The sequence below is a fragment of the Suillus plorans genome (assembly GCF_016647745.1).
Source record: "Suillus plorans strain S12 chromosome Unknown HD556scaffold_65, whole genome shotgun sequence".
NCBI lineage: Eukaryota > Fungi > Basidiomycota > Agaricomycetes > Boletales > Suillaceae > Suillus > Suillus plorans.
Genome location: NW_024537449.1, coordinates 52,311 through 73,075, shown reverse-complemented (window position 1 = coordinate 73,075; position 20,765 = coordinate 52,311). Strand labels below are relative to the sequence as shown.

Sequence of the window (20,765 nt, the reverse complement as noted above, 5' to 3'; positions counted from 1 at the left end):
CTAAATTCCAGTGGTCGTTCCCCGTCTGAATTAACATGGCAGGGGTTCTACGCCCGGTATTCAAACGAACCTCCAGTTGTTTCCAGCAGCTCACAAAGTCGCTGCAAGGTGAGTTGTGTGTTCTTCATGTGGACAGGTTTTGACCGTTCTATGTCAGGCGTGCTGGAACAATTGCTTGACATTTTCAGGTCAAGATGGACCCGATTGTCTGCAGTATTTAGAGGTGACGATCTCATCTACTATCACAAAGATACCCAGTGCTCATTTCACTCCTCAGGCCCTGTACGTGCGATCAGCGCATTCGCACAGCGATCTCTTCAGCAGTTAATCACTCGTCTTCATAGCTGGCTGCATTTTGTCCTGCGCTTTTCCACAAAGGTCGTGGACTCAGAAGCACAATTGCTTGGACCGAAATTAGATGTTTCGTCGGGCAATGACCACGACCTCGCTCTTCCTAACATACCTACCAGCAATCTGGAAGCACCCAGCGTCAAGTGGCTGCTCGAGACCTCTACGGATCCTGAAGTATTTCTTGCCGCTGCCAGCCTTGTTCCGCAGGTCGAATGGCCCCTAGATCTCGACGTCTCAGGCACACTGCATCAGCTGTATGATATTTATATGAGCTGCGTCGGCTTTCATGGACAAATTATGCCGTCGTTGGAGGAAAAGGCCTCAGCTTGTTTAATGGCTATGAGTCATTTATATTGTGGCCGCGTTCTTCAGGCACATCCTGCCGGTGGTGAACTTCTTGGTTTCAAGGAACGAGATTATGTCATGTTTGACCGGATGGCTCTGAGGGGTATGGATCAAGCCGACATGACGGTGCTTAAAACGACTCAGAATCTTTGTCTTCTGCAAGATGAAGATAGCATATTTCCGTGGTTTCCGTTGTATGATTGTCCTGACTCTGTGGCGGAGTGGCTGTCACATTCTCTTCCTTATCACTTTGTCACTGGGCGAGCGAATGAAAACGTGGAAATATTGGCCATGGATGTGATATCAATACTGCTATCATTTTCATCCTCTCCATCGAATCAAATCATAGCCAATTGCGCTCTTCTTGCTTGCGTCATGGTCGGGGTTCAGTTTGACAAGAAGGACATAGTCCGGATTGATAAAAGGTGTCATCGACTCATTTGGTGCTTCTGCTACTAGTATGGCTAACGAAGATATTGTGTAGTTCTGCCCTGCCTCGATTTGCGAATGCCCTTTTGGAGCAGTTCCAAATTACTCTCTGGACACGTTATGGAGGTGATCTCAGCGACGACAGCACAGGTATAACATATCGGGAATCGAACCTCATCACAGCCATTTGTCTTGTGCTTGAGTCTGCCAAAAATTACTATAATCCTTCATTCCTTGCCATGCGGAACCTGGACATGTGCAGGAAGCTTTACCCACGAGTGGGATCATCCGAAAAAAATCTTCCCTTGGAACTGTTGGGTGTTCCGCAAAGTGCACTGCGCTTCACGCTTGCTGCTGCCGGAGTATCTCGGGACCCTGCCGACTTGTGGAATAACCAGTATTTTTGGACAGGTGATGCCCATTCGCCAGAAGACTTCGACTGGCTGGTCGACTGCCTTGAGTACTTGGATCCCAACGACCAGGAAGCAGTATTCGACATCCTTTTACTCCTCCTGGTTGTCATAAAATTACGCTCCAGCCCTGCTAAACGGCATCAGTTCTTCAAGAGCCTCATCGCCTGCATGGGTAGTCCCATGCCTGCTCACTTACGTCATGCTGCTCTTCGCCTTGCCCACAGTGCCCGAGAAGAAATGGTCTCGATCGATGCCATTAATAATGCGGAACTGCGGGATATGATCTTGACCGAGTTCTCCCCCGCTATCCTCACTGCAGTTTGTCCACAACCAGGTGTAACACCCTCCGATGATGATCCTGACTGCTTCTTCCATTATGAACACGACTTGTGCTATCTCGAACTGCTCTTTGCCCTCGCGAGGAATTCCAACTGGCACCCCCAATTGGTTGAGGATCATATAGATCGATGCATTAGCATTGCTGCACAGCGCTACAGCCTCAGTCTACATGCATTTTACCTAGCTGGCATCCTCCTCCGGATCGCACCTGAACAGTCGTCGGTTGCAATCCTCAATTCTATTACAGGGAAGCAGTGGTGGGACACAATCAGCAATGCATGGTTCCATGCCCCCTATATCGTCAACGACATACACTGTTTCGAGTTCCTTCCTGACCTTGTGGAAGGCACGAAGAGGTATATGCACACTGCTAAGGAACTCGATCTCAAGTCCTTCATCGTATATGTGGATCGTGTTCTTAACGCACCAGAGATGCGAGATGCACAGCAGGGAGAGGGTGAGAGGGTCGCCGTTGCTGTGAAAGAGTTGAGGACTGCTGCCAGCGATATGCTTGAGAAGTTGGTTAGCAGTCAAGGAGTTGCTAGTCCCTGATTATCACAGTATTTGCGTGTTGTGCTAGCGTCCTGGGACCAGAGGAAGGGATGGAGCAATACAACTGGGAGGGGATAAGTATCGCGACTGAAACAATATTGATATCCAATACCAGGACTCGGCTGCCGGCCCTCATTCTGTGTTCATGGAGTTACGAAGGCGTAGGTGCCATTCGATGTATTTACAGTAGTAAGTTGGGAAATACAATATTCGTACAGTCTTGTTCTTCGTTCCCCTTTGAAGATAAGCACAACGTGTCTCTTCGCGTTCTTACTCAGAGAGTGCGCAGATTTGCCGTCTGCTTCTGTTCTGAAGACCATCAACACCGTGAAAGGAAGCAGAGCTCAGGTCGTCACAGAGTAAGGAATAATAAAAAAGGACAACAACACAGCATGACGCGCTTGAAAGGAGGCACGCAGGAAAGGAGACACGCACGGTTATCACTAGTGGATAAGTGGTAAATTATTGACTAGATTGGATCCTGCTCAGTCACCCGTGACTCTTCCGAAGTCTCTGTCGTATCCTGATGATCTAGCCAGTCACCAATCCCGTTGGAAGTCTTGCTTCTTCATGACATTTTCTGCTTGAATCGATGAACACAATTCACAGTACGTACTGGTGAAACTGATGATTAGCAGATGGGTGAGTGCCAGGGTTTCGGGGTCTCAGCCCACGACAGCACGACACCGTGACACCGTGTTGTACCACACCGTCATGATCTCTCTAGACAGCTCAGTCTTCCATCATCTCTCCAGCGCATGGCTAGAGTCGGGTCCACTGCCCGCAGCGGGCTAGTATCTGCGGCGGTATTTAAATACCATACAGGAGGCTGCCCATGCAACTTCCTTTTCCCTGCGGCACTCAAATGATTTGAATCGGTATGCATAGTAAGTACCACTTGGTATATTAGTACAGTCAGACTAACCTAGAGCTCGACCAGTACTTCATGTTGCACCATGAGAGTTTTACATAATTCGAGTTGCCATAGTACTATGTCACTTACTAGGTGCAGGGAGTGGTGACTTTGTCAAGTGTCCAAAGTTCACGGTCAAATCACCACTTCCTACACTGATAGAGCAGGATGTAACATGGCAGGTGCTTCAAGCTTTAAGCTTTAAACCTCGATTTCAGATTGTCACCACCCTCTGCATATCATGATGATGCCGGAGTCCTCCGAGTCGGTTGCGGTAACTTAGAAGATAAGATTGGGGCTCTGAATCGTGGTGATGTAATAGGAACATTTGCCATGAGAGAAGAGTCGGACACGACTCTTTCCAAACTTTAGGGTTTCCCTCCTTTCATCAGCTATTCTCGATGGCCTTCTATTCGACGCTTTGGACAATGCGAACAAGTTAAAGACGAGCGTCGTGGCGACAGCTTCAAGGACGAGCGCACCTGAAGAACAAAAGTTATACAGTGGTAATGCCCAAATCATGTCCATGAATGATGCAGTGAATCACCTAAATGATCGACTTCTTGCCAATATGGACCTTAGCGAGGAGGGAGGTGCGCATGTTCTGTTTCTACTTTTTGTTTACTGTATGACCTTGTGCCAAAAAGGTCATCACAGATCTTCTATGATTGGTATGTGTCATAGTATTACTTCGCATCCGGATCGCCCTCGATACACTCAACATTGTGTCGCCGGTAAACACGCTGATACGGTTGCTGTACTTGCGTCATCCGAAGGCACCAAATCGAGCGCTGGCGTATAAAAACAGAGGTCGTTTGGATGTTGCGTTGAACACTTCTGACATCCGATTCACCATGGATTCACTTCACAATAAACGCAGACAAGCGGCCTCAATCACCGAGCCCTCTCTTGGAGCGCCTCATCCCTCCCTCGCTGGTTCCGTCAGCCCTCTGGAGGTATGGGAGGAAGTGGACATATCGTCCACCGACTATGCCCGGAGGCGAAGTGAACTTATACAGATGATGGCTGACCTCCGATCCATGGGGTGGGTGTTTGTACATATGATTATAAGGATATTTCGCTCACGCTACCTCTTACAGTGCCGACGCGCTGATCGACTTACCATCCGTGGTGGTAATTGGTGGTCAATCTGGTTTGTGATTGACCCATTTTTGCATCTACAACTATATTCAATCTAATATTTTAGCGGGCAAAAGCTCACTCGTCGAGGCCGTCAGTGGGGTGCGTCAACAGACAGTTCGTCCTTTCACCCCGATATTCATATTTTCATTACTATAAAGATCAACGTCCCAAGAGACAGCGGAACGTGTACAAGGTGACTTTACTAACCACCGTCAGTTATTGCAACAATGCTCATACTACCATGTGCAGATGCCCTATGGAATGTACAATGTCAAGTCATGCCTCATCATGGTCCTGCACTATTACCCTACGTATTGGCTTCGATCGTAACGGCCTAGACCTCCAAAAACCTACTAATGTGCCCTTTGGCAAAACGATCACAGACAAAAGTGATTTTGAAGTTTGGCTGCGTCGTGCTCAGGCGGCTATCTTAAATCCGGACGTTTCTTCTTCTTCTTTCCACACAAAAACTGTCGAGGAACTCAGGAACATGAAAAACACACTGAAGTTCTCCCGCAACGTGGTATGCGTCTCGATTGAAGACCCCGATGCGACTGACCTATCATTCTATGATCTACCGGGTAAGTATATTCTCATCTAGATCAAAACGACATGTCTGATGCGCAAGGAAGGTTTAATCCAAAACGAGGAAGCCGAAATCGTCGCCTTGGTGAAGAACCTGGTGGAACATTACACCAAGAAAGAAAACACCATCATATTGACTACAATTCCCATGAGCGGTAGGTGTATGAATTGCGAAATCTTGTTTTACTGAATTGATGGGTTCCATGCCAGACGACATGGAAAATCAACAATCCATGAGTCTCGCCAGGGCCGCAGATCCTGCTGGGAAGAGGACAATTGGCAAGTCACCCATACCGTAGTATAATTCAATAATTAAAGGCTCTTCAGGTGTACTTACGAAACCTGACACACTTGGTGTCGGGGCTATCAACCAGCGCCGCAAATGGGTAGAAATCATCGAAGGTCGTTCAGAGGATCACACACTGAGGCACGGTTTTTACTGCGTGCGTCTTCCCGATGACGCTGAACGTGCACAACGCCTGTCTCGTGCTGAATCGCAAAGGCGTGCCACCGAATATTTCGACACGACGTCGCCCTGGAAGGACGTTACTGACCGTCATCGACTTGGAATTCCGGGCTTTGTTTCAGATGTGAGCCAATTGCTCATTCAATTGATCGAAGAAACGTGCGTAGACCTTCTATTGGGGTCGTCATGAAGTACTTACATTGTCTACAGTTTACCGTGCCTTAGAGACGATGTCGACAAGCTATTTGCCAAATGTATCAAGGACATCGACGAATTACCGCCGCCTCTTGCAAATGATCCGCAAGTTGAGGTGCTCGGACGAGTGAATGCGTTCTGCGATGCCTTTAAGAAGTTTGTGAATGGCAGTCACCAAGACAAAGATCTTGCGCAGCAGAATCGTGCTCTCTACACTATTTTCAAGAGGGACATACGCGGTACCGCCCCCGATTTCAGGCCCTTTAATCAACCGGAAGACTTTGTTCCGCTGGATGATACGGAGGGCAATATGACTCTTTCTGAGCGAGATCCTGGCGTGAAAGTGTTGGGTATATATGACATCCGCAACGTCATTCAGGAGTATGTTTTCGTGTTTTATTCTGGCAGTTGGAGGACAGCTCAACTATTCATCAAGGGCGATTGGATGGGAGATTCCGAACAACGTGCCGTATCAGGCTAAAGTCAATCTCATCGCTCAATTCACCAAACTCTGGGTTGCTCCGTCTGAGCGCTGTCTTGCGGGTATCAACGATGTGCTCGACCAAGTGATCAATGCACTCATAAGCACTCATTTTGGGCGCTTCAAAGTTCTTCAGGATTACTTTGGGTAAGTTTTGACTCTTTACGATTATTGTCTGGGCTCAAGTTAATTGTGACACCAGGAATTTGATTAGAGTCCAGGTCGACATCTGCAAGGGGCGCGCCCAAGTTGCTGTTAGATCGGCTTTGGATCTGGAAACTACTCCGCACTATACTCAAAACGCGCACTACTTCCAAACACTCCGCGACAAATGGCTGTCACATTATAAAACAGTTCGGAGTAGACCTTCTCAGTACAGGGCTCATCATCATATTCGGGGGGATAAGGAACCTGCACCACGACCTGAGACGCCTAGCCCCCACAAAGGCCGCCCAAGTCTCGAGAAAGACTATAAGGAATGGGGGCAGGAAGGTTCTTCGATCGGTTCGACACCCTCAGCATTCTCATCAGCTGCATTCCCCGTAGAGGCAAAGCCTACTAAGAGTACTGCTAAACCCCGTATCTATGGGACTCCAGCGACAGAGACGCCTGAAGACAAAGCTTTGAGAGCTCTTGCAGAAGCGGGATATGTTACAATAACATGTAACCGAGAACCCCTCCTACGGAGGTCATCATGACCTTAGCCCCTATCCCACCATATGCACCGTCTTGGAAGACTTACCGACTCAACGGAGACTCGTAGAGACGCCTAGAACGGCCTGGATGCCGTTAGATGACCTAGACCAGCCTAGGCTACATCTGATCGGACCTAGATGGTCCTCGACCCGGATCATGAGGAAGCTCTGCCTCATGGTCAGAAGAGAAGCCGCATGCCTTAGCATGCGCAGTTAGACTCAAAGGCATGCTACGCCTTGAGGACAGATAAGAGAGGCATGGTAAGCCTCATGTATAGATACACTTACAACTACCTACCGAACGTAGTATTGGTCTGTGCACACGGACGACAGTATATAGAGCAGACAGAATCATGTATATTCCCTACTTGATTCTACTAGGTTTTATCCAGAACTTCCTCTGAAAGACAGTCCCAGTCCTTCAGTCTAAGCCGCACCTTAAGGAAAGCCGACGCTACCTTAAGTGGAACCCCCGAACCTCTCATTCGAGAGAAGATCCCCGTCTCTCCAATAGCAAGCCCGCTATCAGATTAGGCAATCCGCCTAGGGAGAGCTCGAACTATCCTAGTCCGTAACAAAAGAATCAAGTCTCACATTCCCGGCCCTGCTCATCACGCACCGCCGTTGAATCGATACCGACCGCACCGCTGAGACAAGCGTAGACCTCTACTCTCGTGACCAAATCGCCGAGACCGGCGTAAAGCTATCCACAAATTGTCAAGACAGACGTACGAAGCTTTGAATCCTTAAGCCTATCACTGTCCCTTCGCACCACTCCCTCTACCATGAACGCACCGACTCAGATCATGATGATCAGAAGAAATACCGACGCCGCCGCCAACCTTTCAGGAATGGATACAAGACACCACCTGAAGCAACGACGATGCTTTTCTTGCCATCACGTTGGACACAAAGCCAACGACCACAAGTGCCCGATGAGGAGAAAGATTATCGAAGAAGAAACAGTCCGCAAGACAGCGGCTGGTAAGGAGAAAACTGGACCGCTGCTAATAATTAACAAGAACAGCGTATCCAAGAAGAAAGAACTACGGGTTGCCGCCACCCTAATGTCCATCACTAAGCCGCCCGTAACGACCACCATGGTCATAGACTCGGGCGCATGCGACTCATTTATAAGCAGAGAACTCTGCAAGAGATATCGCATTAGAACGCACCTCCTTCAGAAACCAAAACGGGTAATAAACGGAGACGGAACGACAGTCGAAGGAGGCAAAGTCAAGAGATTTTGCCGACTCATTATAAAGATCGACGACCGAGTAATGCACGGACGATTCCTCGTAATGCCGCGCTTAGACGACATCTTACTCGGATTCACATGGCTGGCCGCTGTGAAACCATCCATAGATTGGAAGAAAGGCACGGTAACTATCCCTGCCACTGACAAGTCGAAAGGACTTGAGAGAATGATTGAGAGAGGTAGGAAGAGGAACGGGTTGAAGCCGCTCCTCCGTAGAGAAAAGAGGACGCGAAACACGCGCCAAAGAAGGGAGGTAGGCACCCTGACGAAGAAGAAAGAAGAACTCCGAGATGAGTATAAACTAGATCTGACAGAAGCACCTGTCACGCAGAACCTCCGAAATGAGGCTAAACTACCAGAACCGGCTGATTCGCCGATGAAAGATCTCCGAAACGAGTCGAAACTAACTTCGGGAAGACGGAGATTCAATCCGACATTAACCCCGATCGAGGAACTCCACGAAATCCTCGAATACGCACCGGCTACCAAGCCGTTGGAACCCCACGCCTCGACATCCCAGAACGTCGAGAAGAAGTCCACGAGACAGTCGGACTTAGTTGCCACCTCACCACCCGCAGATAAATATAGATTCTCTGCAGTACCTGCCCAGATCTTAGGAAAAGGCAGAGCCACTTTCGACGAGGAACCCCCTCGTGCAAAGATCCCTAGACCGGCCCCTGAACCGGAGAAAACTCAGAAGTACGTCTTTTCAGCAGAACCTGCCTCGGTTCTTGGAAAAGGTAGATCGGTAGTCACGGCAGAAGCGCCATCACCGAAGAAACTCCGCCAAGAGTATAAACTAGCAGAAGACGAACCGGCCGCTGATCAATGGATCAACCGGGCCGAGCCGATCGTTTCTTTCCCAGAACGATCGAGAACCGCACCAGTCACTCGCCCATTCCTCGTGCCCACACTAGCCGATAAGGAAATGATGGAAGAAACTGACGATGAAGATAACAACAAGATAGTTGTTAACACTGCTCCCGCGGCCCCTGCCATAGCAGAAGAACCCGCGACGACTCCGATGGAAGTAGATCGGATTAAACAGCAGAACTACTTTCAGCGAACGATAAAGCGTATCGCAAGACACTGTCCCCGCCAGGACGACCCTGTGGATGTTAGATTATTCCAGGGAGAGATCGCACCAGTCACGGATCAGTCTGACCCTGACTGCGGAAACCTTGATTTAGACTTCTAGATTTGATCAGGTGATCAAACGGCCTACTTGGGGGGTGAAATTCTCATTTAAAACTCATTTTACTCTTAATTCCCCTCACCCCGGCCGCACCCTTATCTATAAATATCGACAATCGCCATAAGTCCGGCATGACTATAAACTGTACCTGAGTCCGGCACGACTATAAACTGCGCAGAAGTCCGAAATGACTTGAAACTATCCTCGGTCCGGAAAGACCTTAAACTATCCACTGTCCATCACGACTCTAAAACTGAGAATAGAAGGACGAACCCAGAGACACGGACCCCTTCACTCTGAAAACAAGACTAATACACCGAGAAACTCCTGCAAGCCCCGGATGCCTTACCTTCGCCACTGTCCGGAAAGACGCTAAACTATCACGAGACGAACTCCACGGAAACTCCTGCAAGCCCATGGAACCCTCTAGAACGCCGACCGAGAAGTTCAACAAAAAGAACATCTCGAAACGACATACCCCAGATCTTGACAGAATTCGACTAAAACGAAAGATCAAGACACGCACGTCCGCAATGACGCAAAACTTCCGCTTCTAATAGTCCGGAATGACTCGAAACTATCACAGAACCGCACTGGCATGGTGACTTCCCCCTCTGCCAAAAGAACCATGAGGCACTCCACGCCTTCATGATTGAACTTTGATAAAGAGATTAAAAGATAAGTTAACTGATCAAGCGGAGCTTAGAGCACTCTTGGAGGCCCATATAAACCCTCTACAACGATATACTCGCCAGAAACTCTCGCAACAATCATGCCTAACAACATCGAAGCCTCTACCATCGTTCCCCTAAAGAACTCGGGATTTTCCAAAATCCTCGACCACCTCGAGAAAGGCGCCGTCGCCGAAACGGCCATTCTCTCCCCAGATCACTTCCTAGAGATCAGCGACATCCTAGGACAGTCAGATGTCAACATCGCCGCCTCTGCATCACTGGTGATAGACATCATCCGCACCACGCGACACCTAGAAATATCGGTGAACCGTGAAGACTTAGACCCAGCAACTAGAGCCCTCATAGTGCTGGAAGACCAGAAGAAAATCCGCGCAATGGCGCTCCACTTACTCCCCGACAACTTCAGCGACCTTGTAGACGTTGCGAAGAAACGCGTTGGAGAAAAGTTAAGACCCTCGCGCCCTACCAAGAAAGCGCGAGTAGACCGCACCTACATCTGCCGACGATGCGGAGGATACGGACACAATTTTAGAAAGTGTCCAGACGCTGTGTGCTGCATCTGCAGCGAGATCGGACCCGACCACCTGTCGGTCCATTGCCCTCAACTCGAAGAAGAATCACCCCTTCCAGAGTTTCGAGACGATGAGGAATACTACGAACTCCTCGTAGATTGGGAGAAGAACCACGTAGCGCTAGAAGAGTTAATCAAGCACCACCCCGCGCCGCGCTCACCCACTCCCATTGATACCCGCAGTAATACTGCCACTCCAGACGAAGAAACCCGGGAGAGAGTTTTGTCGTAGTCGGTGACTTCGACCCAGAAACGGAGGTAATGTTACAATAACATGTAACCGAGAACCCCTCCTACGGAGGTCATCATGACCTTAGCCCCTATCCCACCATATGCACCGTCTTGGAAGACTTACCGACTCAACGGAGACTCGTAGAGACGCCTAGAACGGCCTGGATGCCGTTAGATGACCTAGACCAGCCTAGGCTACATCTGATCGGACCTAGATGGTCCTCGACCCGGATCATGAGGAAGCTCTGCCTCATGGTCAGAAGAGAAGCCGCATGCCTTAGCATGCGCAGTTAGACTCAAAGGCATGCTACGCCTTGAGGACAGATAAGAGAGGCATGGTAAGCCTCATGTATAGATACACTTACAACTACCTACCGAACGTAGTATTGGTCTGTGCACACGGACGACAGTATATAGAGCAGACAGAATCATGTATATTCCCTACTTGATTCTACTAGGTTTTATCCAGAACTTCCTCTGAAAGACAGTCCCAGTCCTTCAGTCTAAGCCGCACCTTAAGGAAAGCCGACGCTACCTTAAGTGGAACCCCCGAACCTCTCATTCGAGAGAAGATCCCCGTCTCTCCAATAGCGAGCCCGCTATCAGATTAGGCAATCCGCCTAGGGAGAGCTCGAACTATCCTAGTCCGTAACAGGATATGCCAATCTTCGAGTCTCAGATCTTGCACGGTTGTTACCTCCCGACTCATTCGAGGAAGAGCTAGTTGTGATGGCTGACGTTCGAGCCTATTATCATGTGGCCTACAAGGTGAGTTCTGTTCATCATCTCCATTTCAACGTGTTAATTGCCCTGAGCACAGCGTATCGTTGACCACATCCCTCTCACGATCGAACATGCTCTCCATCATGCTCTAGCGGGACAACTTTCCCAGAGCCTTCTCACGAGCTTACTGAGTGATCTTGCGTCTGGGCCTGACTTTTCTGAGCGTATGAACGAGTTGGTCAGCGAAGATCCCACTATCACTCAGAAACGCATAATGCTCTCGACAAAAAGACAACGCATATTGGACATTCGCCGGAGACTCGTGACCTTCAGCAAAAGTACTTGATCCCCAGGATCTGGAGGAAGTCACGATTTATGTTTGTTTGCTGGGCTTTCCAAATTTCTACAGCCACATGACGTCCTATTCAATGTCCTCTTTTGTCATATGATAAAGTGCTATTTTTGTTTGTGCAGTTGTCGATGTATTGTTCAGTTACGTGCTCGCCTATTGTTGTATTTCCGCGAATGCAGGAATCTGATTCTTTATTCGTACTGGTACATTGCTGCCTAAACATTGTGATGACAAGGAGGCGTCTCTAAGATGGTTTGTCCACTGCCACATCGACTGGATTCCAAGTGACTGTGTCCTCCTTCCCATGGTTTAGCGCGTCGAGCTTCAGTACAGTGCCATGCCCGTAGGTTCGATGTTCCGACCAAATGGTAGGTTGTTGAATATGATACGGCGGGGTTATGAAAATTTGGGTCAAGGGACAAACCTGAGCGGAGTCATGTAAGAATATAAGTGAAGGTAGGCCGTGTCTGTCGCGTCACGTTCATCCTCGCCGCACTGAAAGACCACTTGATAAGAATTGGAGCAGGATATTGGGAGTCCTGTGATATATTAACGTTATGACGCAAGTATATACAACATACAGTCACCTTTGCAACTAGCTCCTGCATGACTGGGTCGTCAAAAGCACCGCGCACAAGACTGATACGTACAGATGTGATGTGCTCACCTTGAACCATTAGGGGATGAGCGGAAGGTCGTCAAATGCGCCACCGTGCGTGCGCGTTGATAAGGCCAAGCGATTCGATCCAGAAGAGATGTCGTTCATTGTCAAAAGACAATTTTACTTCCTTCTGCGAGCTTCGTGTCAAAAATTATTGTTCGTATGTGCGCAGGCCAAAATCGACAGGAGCAGGATGAATTCTGTCAGAATGAGGTTATAGCAGCATGCTGCGATCGACAGGATCGCGGGGCACCACAAGGTCATGATACACCAGGAAGCGATCTATGACGAATTCACAAGCAAGATGGGCTCACTGGAACAGGCCATCAGCTTCATTAGCTAGGGCTGCAAACACCCTGTCCCCCAAATGCGATAGCCCCTCCAGTCCCCTCAATATGTAATCTCCCCAACTTCTGATGAAATGTCTTTCATGGACATCCGTCGATATGCCGAGTTCGTCATCGATGTTGCGAAGCGGGCAAGAAGTAACAATGGTACAATTGTTTTTGGGAGGTCCGTAATTTGAGAAACCCCCAGGTTACCAGCAAGAATACGGAGAAGGTGTCTGGTCCAATGCATCTATCACGACCATGACGGACCCTGAATTTGACGCTGAAAGCTTCCCTACGTCAGAAGGCTCCGCCACTGCCGGATAACATCCACTGTGCTCTTAAGCACACGGTCGTTCTGAACTGCACCCGCTGATGCTCTCCTCATCTCCAGAGGATGGAAATCAGCCAGGTCGTGCGCGATGGTGGAAAAAACCTTTTCATGACAGCAGTGGGCTTCTCGATGAGGGTCGAAACAATAAAATGAACCAACCCTCTCTCTCACGTCGTGGAACCATTTAGCAATAGTGTAAGGGATGCTGATATCCTCTTGCCTGCAGGGCCACTGGGCCAGATAGCTACGAGCCTTGACCAGCGATTGCTTCTTGAGATGTGCGAATTGCTGCAAGAGGAAATGGCCTCGAATCTGCCAATGGATCGTATGCGTTCATAGAAGTAGGTGGACCCCATGTCGTTTAAATAACAGGCCACCCTTGACCCAAGCCTCGAGGTAATATTTGCTTCAACGCACGCAGGCTGAGTACTAGTGCGAGTGAGCGCCCGGGAAACCCTGCTGCTCGTAGCATGTGAGATATTAGATTATATAGATGGAATTTGGCCGTGGGACGTTGGGCCCTTAGATCTAGACACGAGCAGATGTGAGTCGGAGATACTGCTTTGTGTCAATCGGATGGTTTGCTTGAAGCCTGAATGGTACGAACCGTCTTCACGTGACCACACCAGTGCACGCAGTGGCTGTGTCTCTGCGCGCATAACTTAGTTTCTTTGCAGTCTCAGCGTTTGCTCTAGTATCTCTGTACATGGCTGGTAAGTCCGTATTTTTTCCCCAAAATGTGTATCCATGCGACTGAGGACATGTGTAGATCAAGTGGAACTCTCATCACCTCCGTTCGACAGCGTATCCCAGGTACGCTTCTCCCCGACAAACCCTGACCATCTCCTGGTATCTGCTTGGGACACTGTGAGCTTCCATCTATCTTTTTCGTCTGCCAAGGTTTAACCACACATTATCAGACTGTACGGTTTTATGATGTAGCCACGAACGAACAAAAAGCCAAATTTGACCATCGTGCAGCCGTCCTTTCCTGTCTGTTCGGCGACTCGACCCATGCCTACAGCGGATGCTTGGATACTGGAGTGCGGGAGTATGTATCCCCATCTCATTTCCTTCAGAAAGACGCTGACTTTTCTTACAGGCTTGATCTCACAACAGAAAGGGTGACTTCCCTGGGTCAACATTCCAACTCGGTCTCTGCGCTCTCCTACGCACGTGAAATCAGTGCGTCTATCCCTATATTTCTTTGATTCTTTTCTAACCATTACCTAACAGATACGCTCATCTCGGGTTCATGGGACCAATCCCTTCGTTTCTGGGATCCCCGCGCACCAAAAGCAGAAGTATCGAATCATATGCTTCCCGAACGCGTTTACCACATGGACGTAGTAAACAATACACTCGTCGTCTCCATGGCCTCACGCTTGTTCCACATATATGACGTACGGCGAATGTCCGAGCCCGCGCAGACAAGAGAGAGCAGTTTGAAATTCATGACGAGAAGTTTAGCATGCATGGCTGATGGACAGGGTGAGTCTATATCAATTGCTTTCGTGTTCAGGGGTAACGTGCTTTATGTTAGGTTATGCGATCGGCTCCGTGGAAGGCCGTATCGGCGTGGAGTACTTTGACCCAAGTCCAGAAATCCAGGATAAGAAATATGCGTTCAAGTGCCACAGACAAAATATCGAAGATGTGGATCACGTCTGGCCGGTCAATGCGCTCGCATTTCACCCAGTGTATGCGTCTTCTCGTTCATTTGCCGTAATTAATCAACTTACCCTGATTACTCATACCATGCGATCAGACATAATACATTCGCATCTGCAGGGTCAGACGGCACCGTCTCCATCTGGGACCATAAGGTCAAAAAACGCCTTCGACAGTACCCGAAATATGCCTCTGCGATCCCCAGCATCGCGTTCAACTGCGACGGCACACGTCTAGCAGTGGGTGTCAGTTATACGTGGGATGAGGGGGAGGAAGGTTTGAAAAAAGAAGGCGGTACAGTCAGATCAGTTTGGGTGCGCAAGGTTGGCGATGAGGTCAAGGTGCGTGATTTCTTTCTTGCTTTATTTTTCCTCCGTATACGAATTGATGATCTTTTTTCTTGTACAGCCTAGGGCGGCTGGCTAATGGAGAGAACATTATTGAACGCCATGATGTATTACATTTTTGTGCTAATGAATTCGCCCCACACAACTTCAGCCCGCCAGCATGGTTCAACAACGTGAACGTGAGTTAGCAAGTCTGGTATCTGCAATGTACACAGCGCAGTGCAGAGCGGGCCATCGACGAGCTGGATGCTTATTTGATCAGACTTCCTTCTCGAGCTTAGTTGTAAGTGGTTAGACTGCCACCTGCGCATAACTTTACACCAAAAGGTAGAGCTTAGCGGTGTCAGCGACAGCATATGTACTGATTATGGGAAACTCAGGTAAGCTGGCGTGTTTACATTAGTGCTACCGTCAAGCTGATGCCTTCTAGTTCGAGGAAACCTCAACTTGTCAGAATGCACTGTTCAGTTTGTTCTAGGCCCTCGGCTGTCAACCATCTAACGTGTTGCTCAGGCCGAGAACAGCTGACTACCTCCATTACAGGAGACACACGATACTGCAGATCCGTCGTCTTAGAATGCTCCACACTGGCTGGCAGGATCATAATATACCCTAGCAACCAAACACCGAGCACCGCCGTCTCTCTCGAAGATCATAACAAACTGACAATACGGCTTTGGCTGGTCTTGGGCGCTAATCATGTGCCTCTCGGTCGCCGTTTCAAGTTATTGTGACCCGACATTGTGGTACCCATCAATGAAGGATTGGACTATCAACATCAAACCTTATCGATCTCTTCCCTTCCCTTCTTCCAGGTGGTTCCATTGATCTAGATTTCTCCACCCCTGGCGGGTTGTCGTGATACTTGGACATGTGGAACGACTCGTGAAATAACTAGCCATTTGTGAACTGCGTCGATATCTGCCTTGTGATTCAGGTAAAAATCCAAATAGCAGACGGAAATTTAGGTTGGTCAAATATCTCGTTTGCAAAACATGGCGGGCAGCAACCACTATCAGACCGATTCTTGGAACATTGTCAGCCACCTGAACAATTAAAACAGACAATCCGCGGCAACCATCGTTTGTCTATTTTAATATTTATGACACCATATGAGAGTCGTGGACTGTCGCGGCCAATAGTAGTCGAGCTTGCGGGTGATCACATTTCGCCTGGTGAAAGCAACTATCATCAGTAAGAATTCGATGCGAGCAAGCCTGTGAACTCTCCGAATTCCCCTGAATCGCGTCAGAAAGATAGCGCGCATGCCACTGCATGTGTCATATTCGACCTATAGGACACCTACAAGGCCATTCGGAACCGTAAACGACAGCCGGGAAATACCTAGTCACCGCGATCCTCGGTGAGGGATAGTGAGAAGAGGCCGCGGCCCGCCATCCTCACAACGTAAAGAAGGCGGCGATGTTACACGTGTTTTCGTGACCGGCTAGAACTTCGCCGCGCTAACTCGTTATGGGGCTCCCTTTGAATGTCCATTAATGGACGTTTATGAAAAAGCAATAGGCCTCGGCTGCTCCATCAACCAACTTGCTGGGCTCTGTCTGGTTTCGAGATGGTCGCTCTTGGTGATAACAGTTATCATTTGCTTCAGGACCGGTGAAAGCCAGACGCATCGCAGGTTGCGTTGGGAATACGTGGATCGGACAGCAGTAAAGTTGACCGATGTCGTGTTTTGATGTTCTGATGAGGTGTTCGTCGTGGAAAAACACGCGTAACCCACCACGGTTGTCAATCTCGTATATATGCACTGCCGATGCCGATTGAATCAAGTACAGAATATCGAGACGCGTAAGAGGGTGAGTCGTACGGCTATACATAGAACTGTTCGCATCCTATGGCCGGCGAGTTACGTTATGCTTCGAGAAGTGGTCGGCCAGTCCAAAGCGTCCATAGTGTTTTCTCGACCAATGAGAGATCGCTGGAATTGTTCGGCCAATAGAAAATGCAGTGATTGATTTCAGAACAAGTTCTGGTCTGAAGAAGCTTCCGTGGACACCGTAATCATTGGGCAGCCTGGAGTCTGGACGCATGATCGTAGTAATCAGCCCTGTCTTGGAACATTTCACAGGTCTAGTGGCGAGAATGCAAGTAAATAGGTTCATGAATGGTTAGGCTAGCAGACAAACAGCAAATATTTAATCTCAGCATACGTGTGCCAGTCGGCTTAGTCATCTAATGGAGTTCCGTTCAGCTCGTAATCCCAAGCTAATAACCCTCAGAATGCCATCATTCTCATTCACAGCGCTGATTGGAACAGATCGGGCACTGATGAGCCTTTGAAGCAGCCGCTTTTGCGAGTATTACACCTCCTTGACATCTTCCATTGGTCGGCAATGTATTGGGTGCAACTTTACGGAGTCACGGATCGGATCACGTCGGCCTTACATGACCTTGTGATGATTCCGAGCCGAGTCCACCTGGCCGCCTTGTTACCTAGGATGTGGCGTCATGATCTGTTAACGTTCTGTCCCCCTTTGAATTTTCAAAATGCGTAGCACTAGCGAGCATGTTCCAGCCGGTCACAACGTAGGTCTTCTGACTCATACCACTTTCATATTCATTGTCCTCTGTCAGACAAGCCTCCTTCTAGCTTGTCTAAATTTGACCGCCTTTGATCCCTGTGGACGCGGTACGTTGTGCCATATCACTCTGAGTTGTATCTTCAATTGAAACACTGACACGTCGTATCATGTTGCACCCAATCGATCTTTGAAAGATCTGACATTATTCACTGCAATTGGCATATCTGCCTCGAGTGCGACACCGCCTGCTCTGTCACACACCAATACTCGGTGATGGTTGCCCACGTATGTCCGCGATTCGGTGATTAATCCTCATTCTTTACCGGCGGCATGAATGATTGAGGAGTTTATGCCCCTAGACTGACCACTTTCTGATGTCATAATAGATGACTCGGACTAGCTTCCTATTGCGCCCCTCTCTGGATACGAACTCCATTGTCATATCCAAAGAGGGAGTATGCTCGCCCCGGCAATAATCTACCCAGTTTCCGTGGAATAGCGAAACGGGAACAAAGGAAGACCCCTCTTTGATATCGAGTCACAACACGCGCCCCCGAAAGAGAAGGAGTTAATCCTCATTAATATCATCTCACTCCTCAGAGTCAAAATTCGATGTTGCCATCATCAGCCACCGCCATCTGTCCTAGCTATCGCCGACTCATGGCCCTTCTAAGACCCGGATGCACGTATTTCCAACTTCCAGCATTGAATCGCTCATTGTCCTGCGCTTCTCTCTCACTTTGCTCAGAAACAGACAATGTGCCATTGTTCGCTGGATATGACTCGTGAGTCTTGTGGTTATCTTGGTAAAGATAACAAATCAGAATTAATTGAGGACATTTGTAGCAGAATTAGGTTGTGGAGTGCTGTGGCGTGATCATGATCAAATGTTGAAATGGCTCATTGACTCAGGTATTGTTCACGGTCATACGCTAATTATTCACACGGTGTCTGCGCTTTGACTCGACGTCCTCGAGTGCACAAACATTTGTCCTGGCCTTCTCAGGTACCTCCAGGGGTTACCACGATCAGCCGGGCAGAATTCCATTGCACGTACCAATATTTCCCCGGTATGCCCGTCACCGGGCACGAGGCGGGCGAAGGCACGCACTGTCCCTTTTATATCCGCATACATGCATGATCTACGCCCGTGATTAGCTTGCTTCGTTGGCACCAGTCGTCAGATCAATCGATTGCGTGCGTCTTTGCCATTGTCCCCTTTTTTTGGCCTGCAAAGAGAGCTGGCAATGAGAGGGGGCTCGACTGAAGAACATGAAATGGATGCTGGATGCACACGCTATTGGTATCTTCTGATCAGACTTTGCCTCATGGCTGCCTCGTGTTGATATCTACGTCGGCTACAAGCGTAGTGCGGATGGGCCTTCGCTGCTACGTCGAGGATTAGTATGTAATCAGATACGCCACAAACTTTTTGCAGTCTGAATGCTGTCGATATCGGGCTAGGGCCTCATACCTTTTCGTCGCCCGCGGGTCATCTCTTCGCCTTGTCCTTGACCGTGATTTAGATTGCTTGATATGACCGCTTTGTCGTCGTCCCATCCCCGAATGAATAATAAATCCCATCTTGGCGTATTGGATGAAAAGTCTAGATAATCATTCCTTATCGAAAAAGGCGTGAAAGTTCATCCCCTTCAGCCTCACGGCGGCACATGCTTCGTTCATTGTTTATACGAAGAGTAATTTAGACTTGACTCCGCTGCGCAAGACATTTGATTCCGCGATGGTCACGTCAGTGCCAACATTTGTATTTTCTCCGGGTTTCGTCCCGACACTGAATTGAAGCGGGAGGGTTTTCTGATATGATATATGTATGTTCTCAGACCGCCCTAACCGATATCCCGAAGGACTGGCATAACCGGTAATGGGATGAGCCGCACTTTTGCCGACGATGGTTCAGCGACCCTCCAAGTCCGAGGATGGTTAACAAGGATTTGGAGGGTGGATATGCTCCGAAGAGAGTACGTCAACTGTACATTTCCAAGTTGTGATCCGTGATACAAGTCTCGGACTCCAAGCACAGCAAGTGCCTGCAGCGGGCGGTGTAACCCTAGGAACAAGTACGTACGGCATTCTAAACTGATCGAGTAATATGACGCACTTGAGATTGCGGGGAAACTGGGATCTCCTGCCTGGTGCGCGGTGCAGGGTCCAACAAACACGCAACTTGGTAGAATAACACGTTTTCACCATGTCCCGCCGAGTACTGACTCGTTGACAATATGTGTGATTATATCCGCGGTGAAGAGTGCACGAAGAAGCATTGGTTGTATACACGTGGTCGGTCTTAAGGGGCCAAAAGCGGAATTGGGCTGCGTTGGGCGGGAGGGGTTCCCTCGCACATCCACCGAGCGAGCTACATATTCCCAGAATATTCGATACATTGTAACCGAGTCATTGGCGAAGCGGACTACACGTGTTACGGGAGGGTGCATGTATTCCCTTTCTGAAGGCCGTCATAAGTTGTACGACCGGGCGGGGCTCTAAAGCGAGTAGTACTGGGATACCGTAACGTACATCAACATGGGGTAAATGACAAGATCCTTACTGTTCGGCGGTGAACAAGTTGGAGGTTAAAGCCCTTGCTGTGTAAACTCAGGTGAGCGGGAGGACGTGGTGCGGTATAACGAATAGGATCTAATGTTCGCTCCTACGCCAAAGCGAGATGTGACGAATGTATAGCCACCACGCCGGTCTCCTTCACCTTCCTTTCCCTCGAAATATGAAGTCGAGTCAATCTTCATAACTTGCCCAATCGAGAATGGCACGGGTCACATATACTTAAAATGGAATCTTTAACGTCGAGGAAGACGACGGTCCGAGAATAGCTCTTGAACATGTGAAAATGACAAGGGTCATACTCGCGATCAGTCAGACGTACTACGCCTCAGAACACCTTTGAATGGTCTGTGCATAGTGAGACGAGATCC

At 48.9% G+C, this 20,765-nt stretch overlaps 3 protein-coding genes across 3 annotated transcripts; all 3 read left to right on the top strand.

Moving 5' to 3' along the window:
* Positions 1-4,196: 4,196 nt before the first annotated feature.
* Positions 4,197-6,363, top strand: HD556DRAFT_1538552 (P-loop containing nucleoside triphosphate hydrolase protein; the record flags this gene model as incomplete). Its single annotated transcript, XM_041309692.1, has 10 exons — positions 4,197-4,387; positions 4,443-4,495; positions 4,550-4,584; positions 4,644-4,678; positions 4,735-5,066; positions 5,118-5,225; positions 5,281-5,349; positions 5,398-5,695; positions 5,747-6,112; positions 6,168-6,363. The coding sequence occupies 10 exons, from the start codon at positions 4,197-4,199 to the stop codon at positions 6,361-6,363; spliced, it is 1,683 nt and encodes a 560-aa protein (XP_041155909.1).
* Positions 6,364-10,132: 3,769 nt separating this feature from the next.
* Positions 10,133-10,858, top strand: HD556DRAFT_1311822 (uncharacterized protein; the record flags this gene model as incomplete). The annotated part of the gene is made up of 1 exon (XM_041300583.1): positions 10,133-10,858. The coding sequence occupies one exon, from the start codon at positions 10,133-10,135 to the stop codon at positions 10,856-10,858; it is 726 nt and encodes a 241-aa protein (XP_041155908.1).
* A 3,013-nt stretch (positions 10,859-13,871) lies between these two features.
* On the top strand, positions 13,872-15,486 carry HD556DRAFT_839720 (WD40 repeat-like protein). The gene is made up of 7 exons (XM_041311797.1): positions 13,872-13,969; positions 14,026-14,123; positions 14,177-14,307; positions 14,359-14,441; positions 14,493-14,747; positions 14,800-14,956; positions 15,025-15,486. Exons 1-7 carry the CDS (start codon positions 13,963-13,965, stop codon positions 15,338-15,340), a joined length of 1,047 nt encoding a protein of 348 aa, XP_041155907.1. The 5' UTR covers positions 13,872-13,962; the 3' UTR covers positions 15,341-15,486.
* Positions 15,487-20,765: the final 5,279 nt, after the last annotated feature.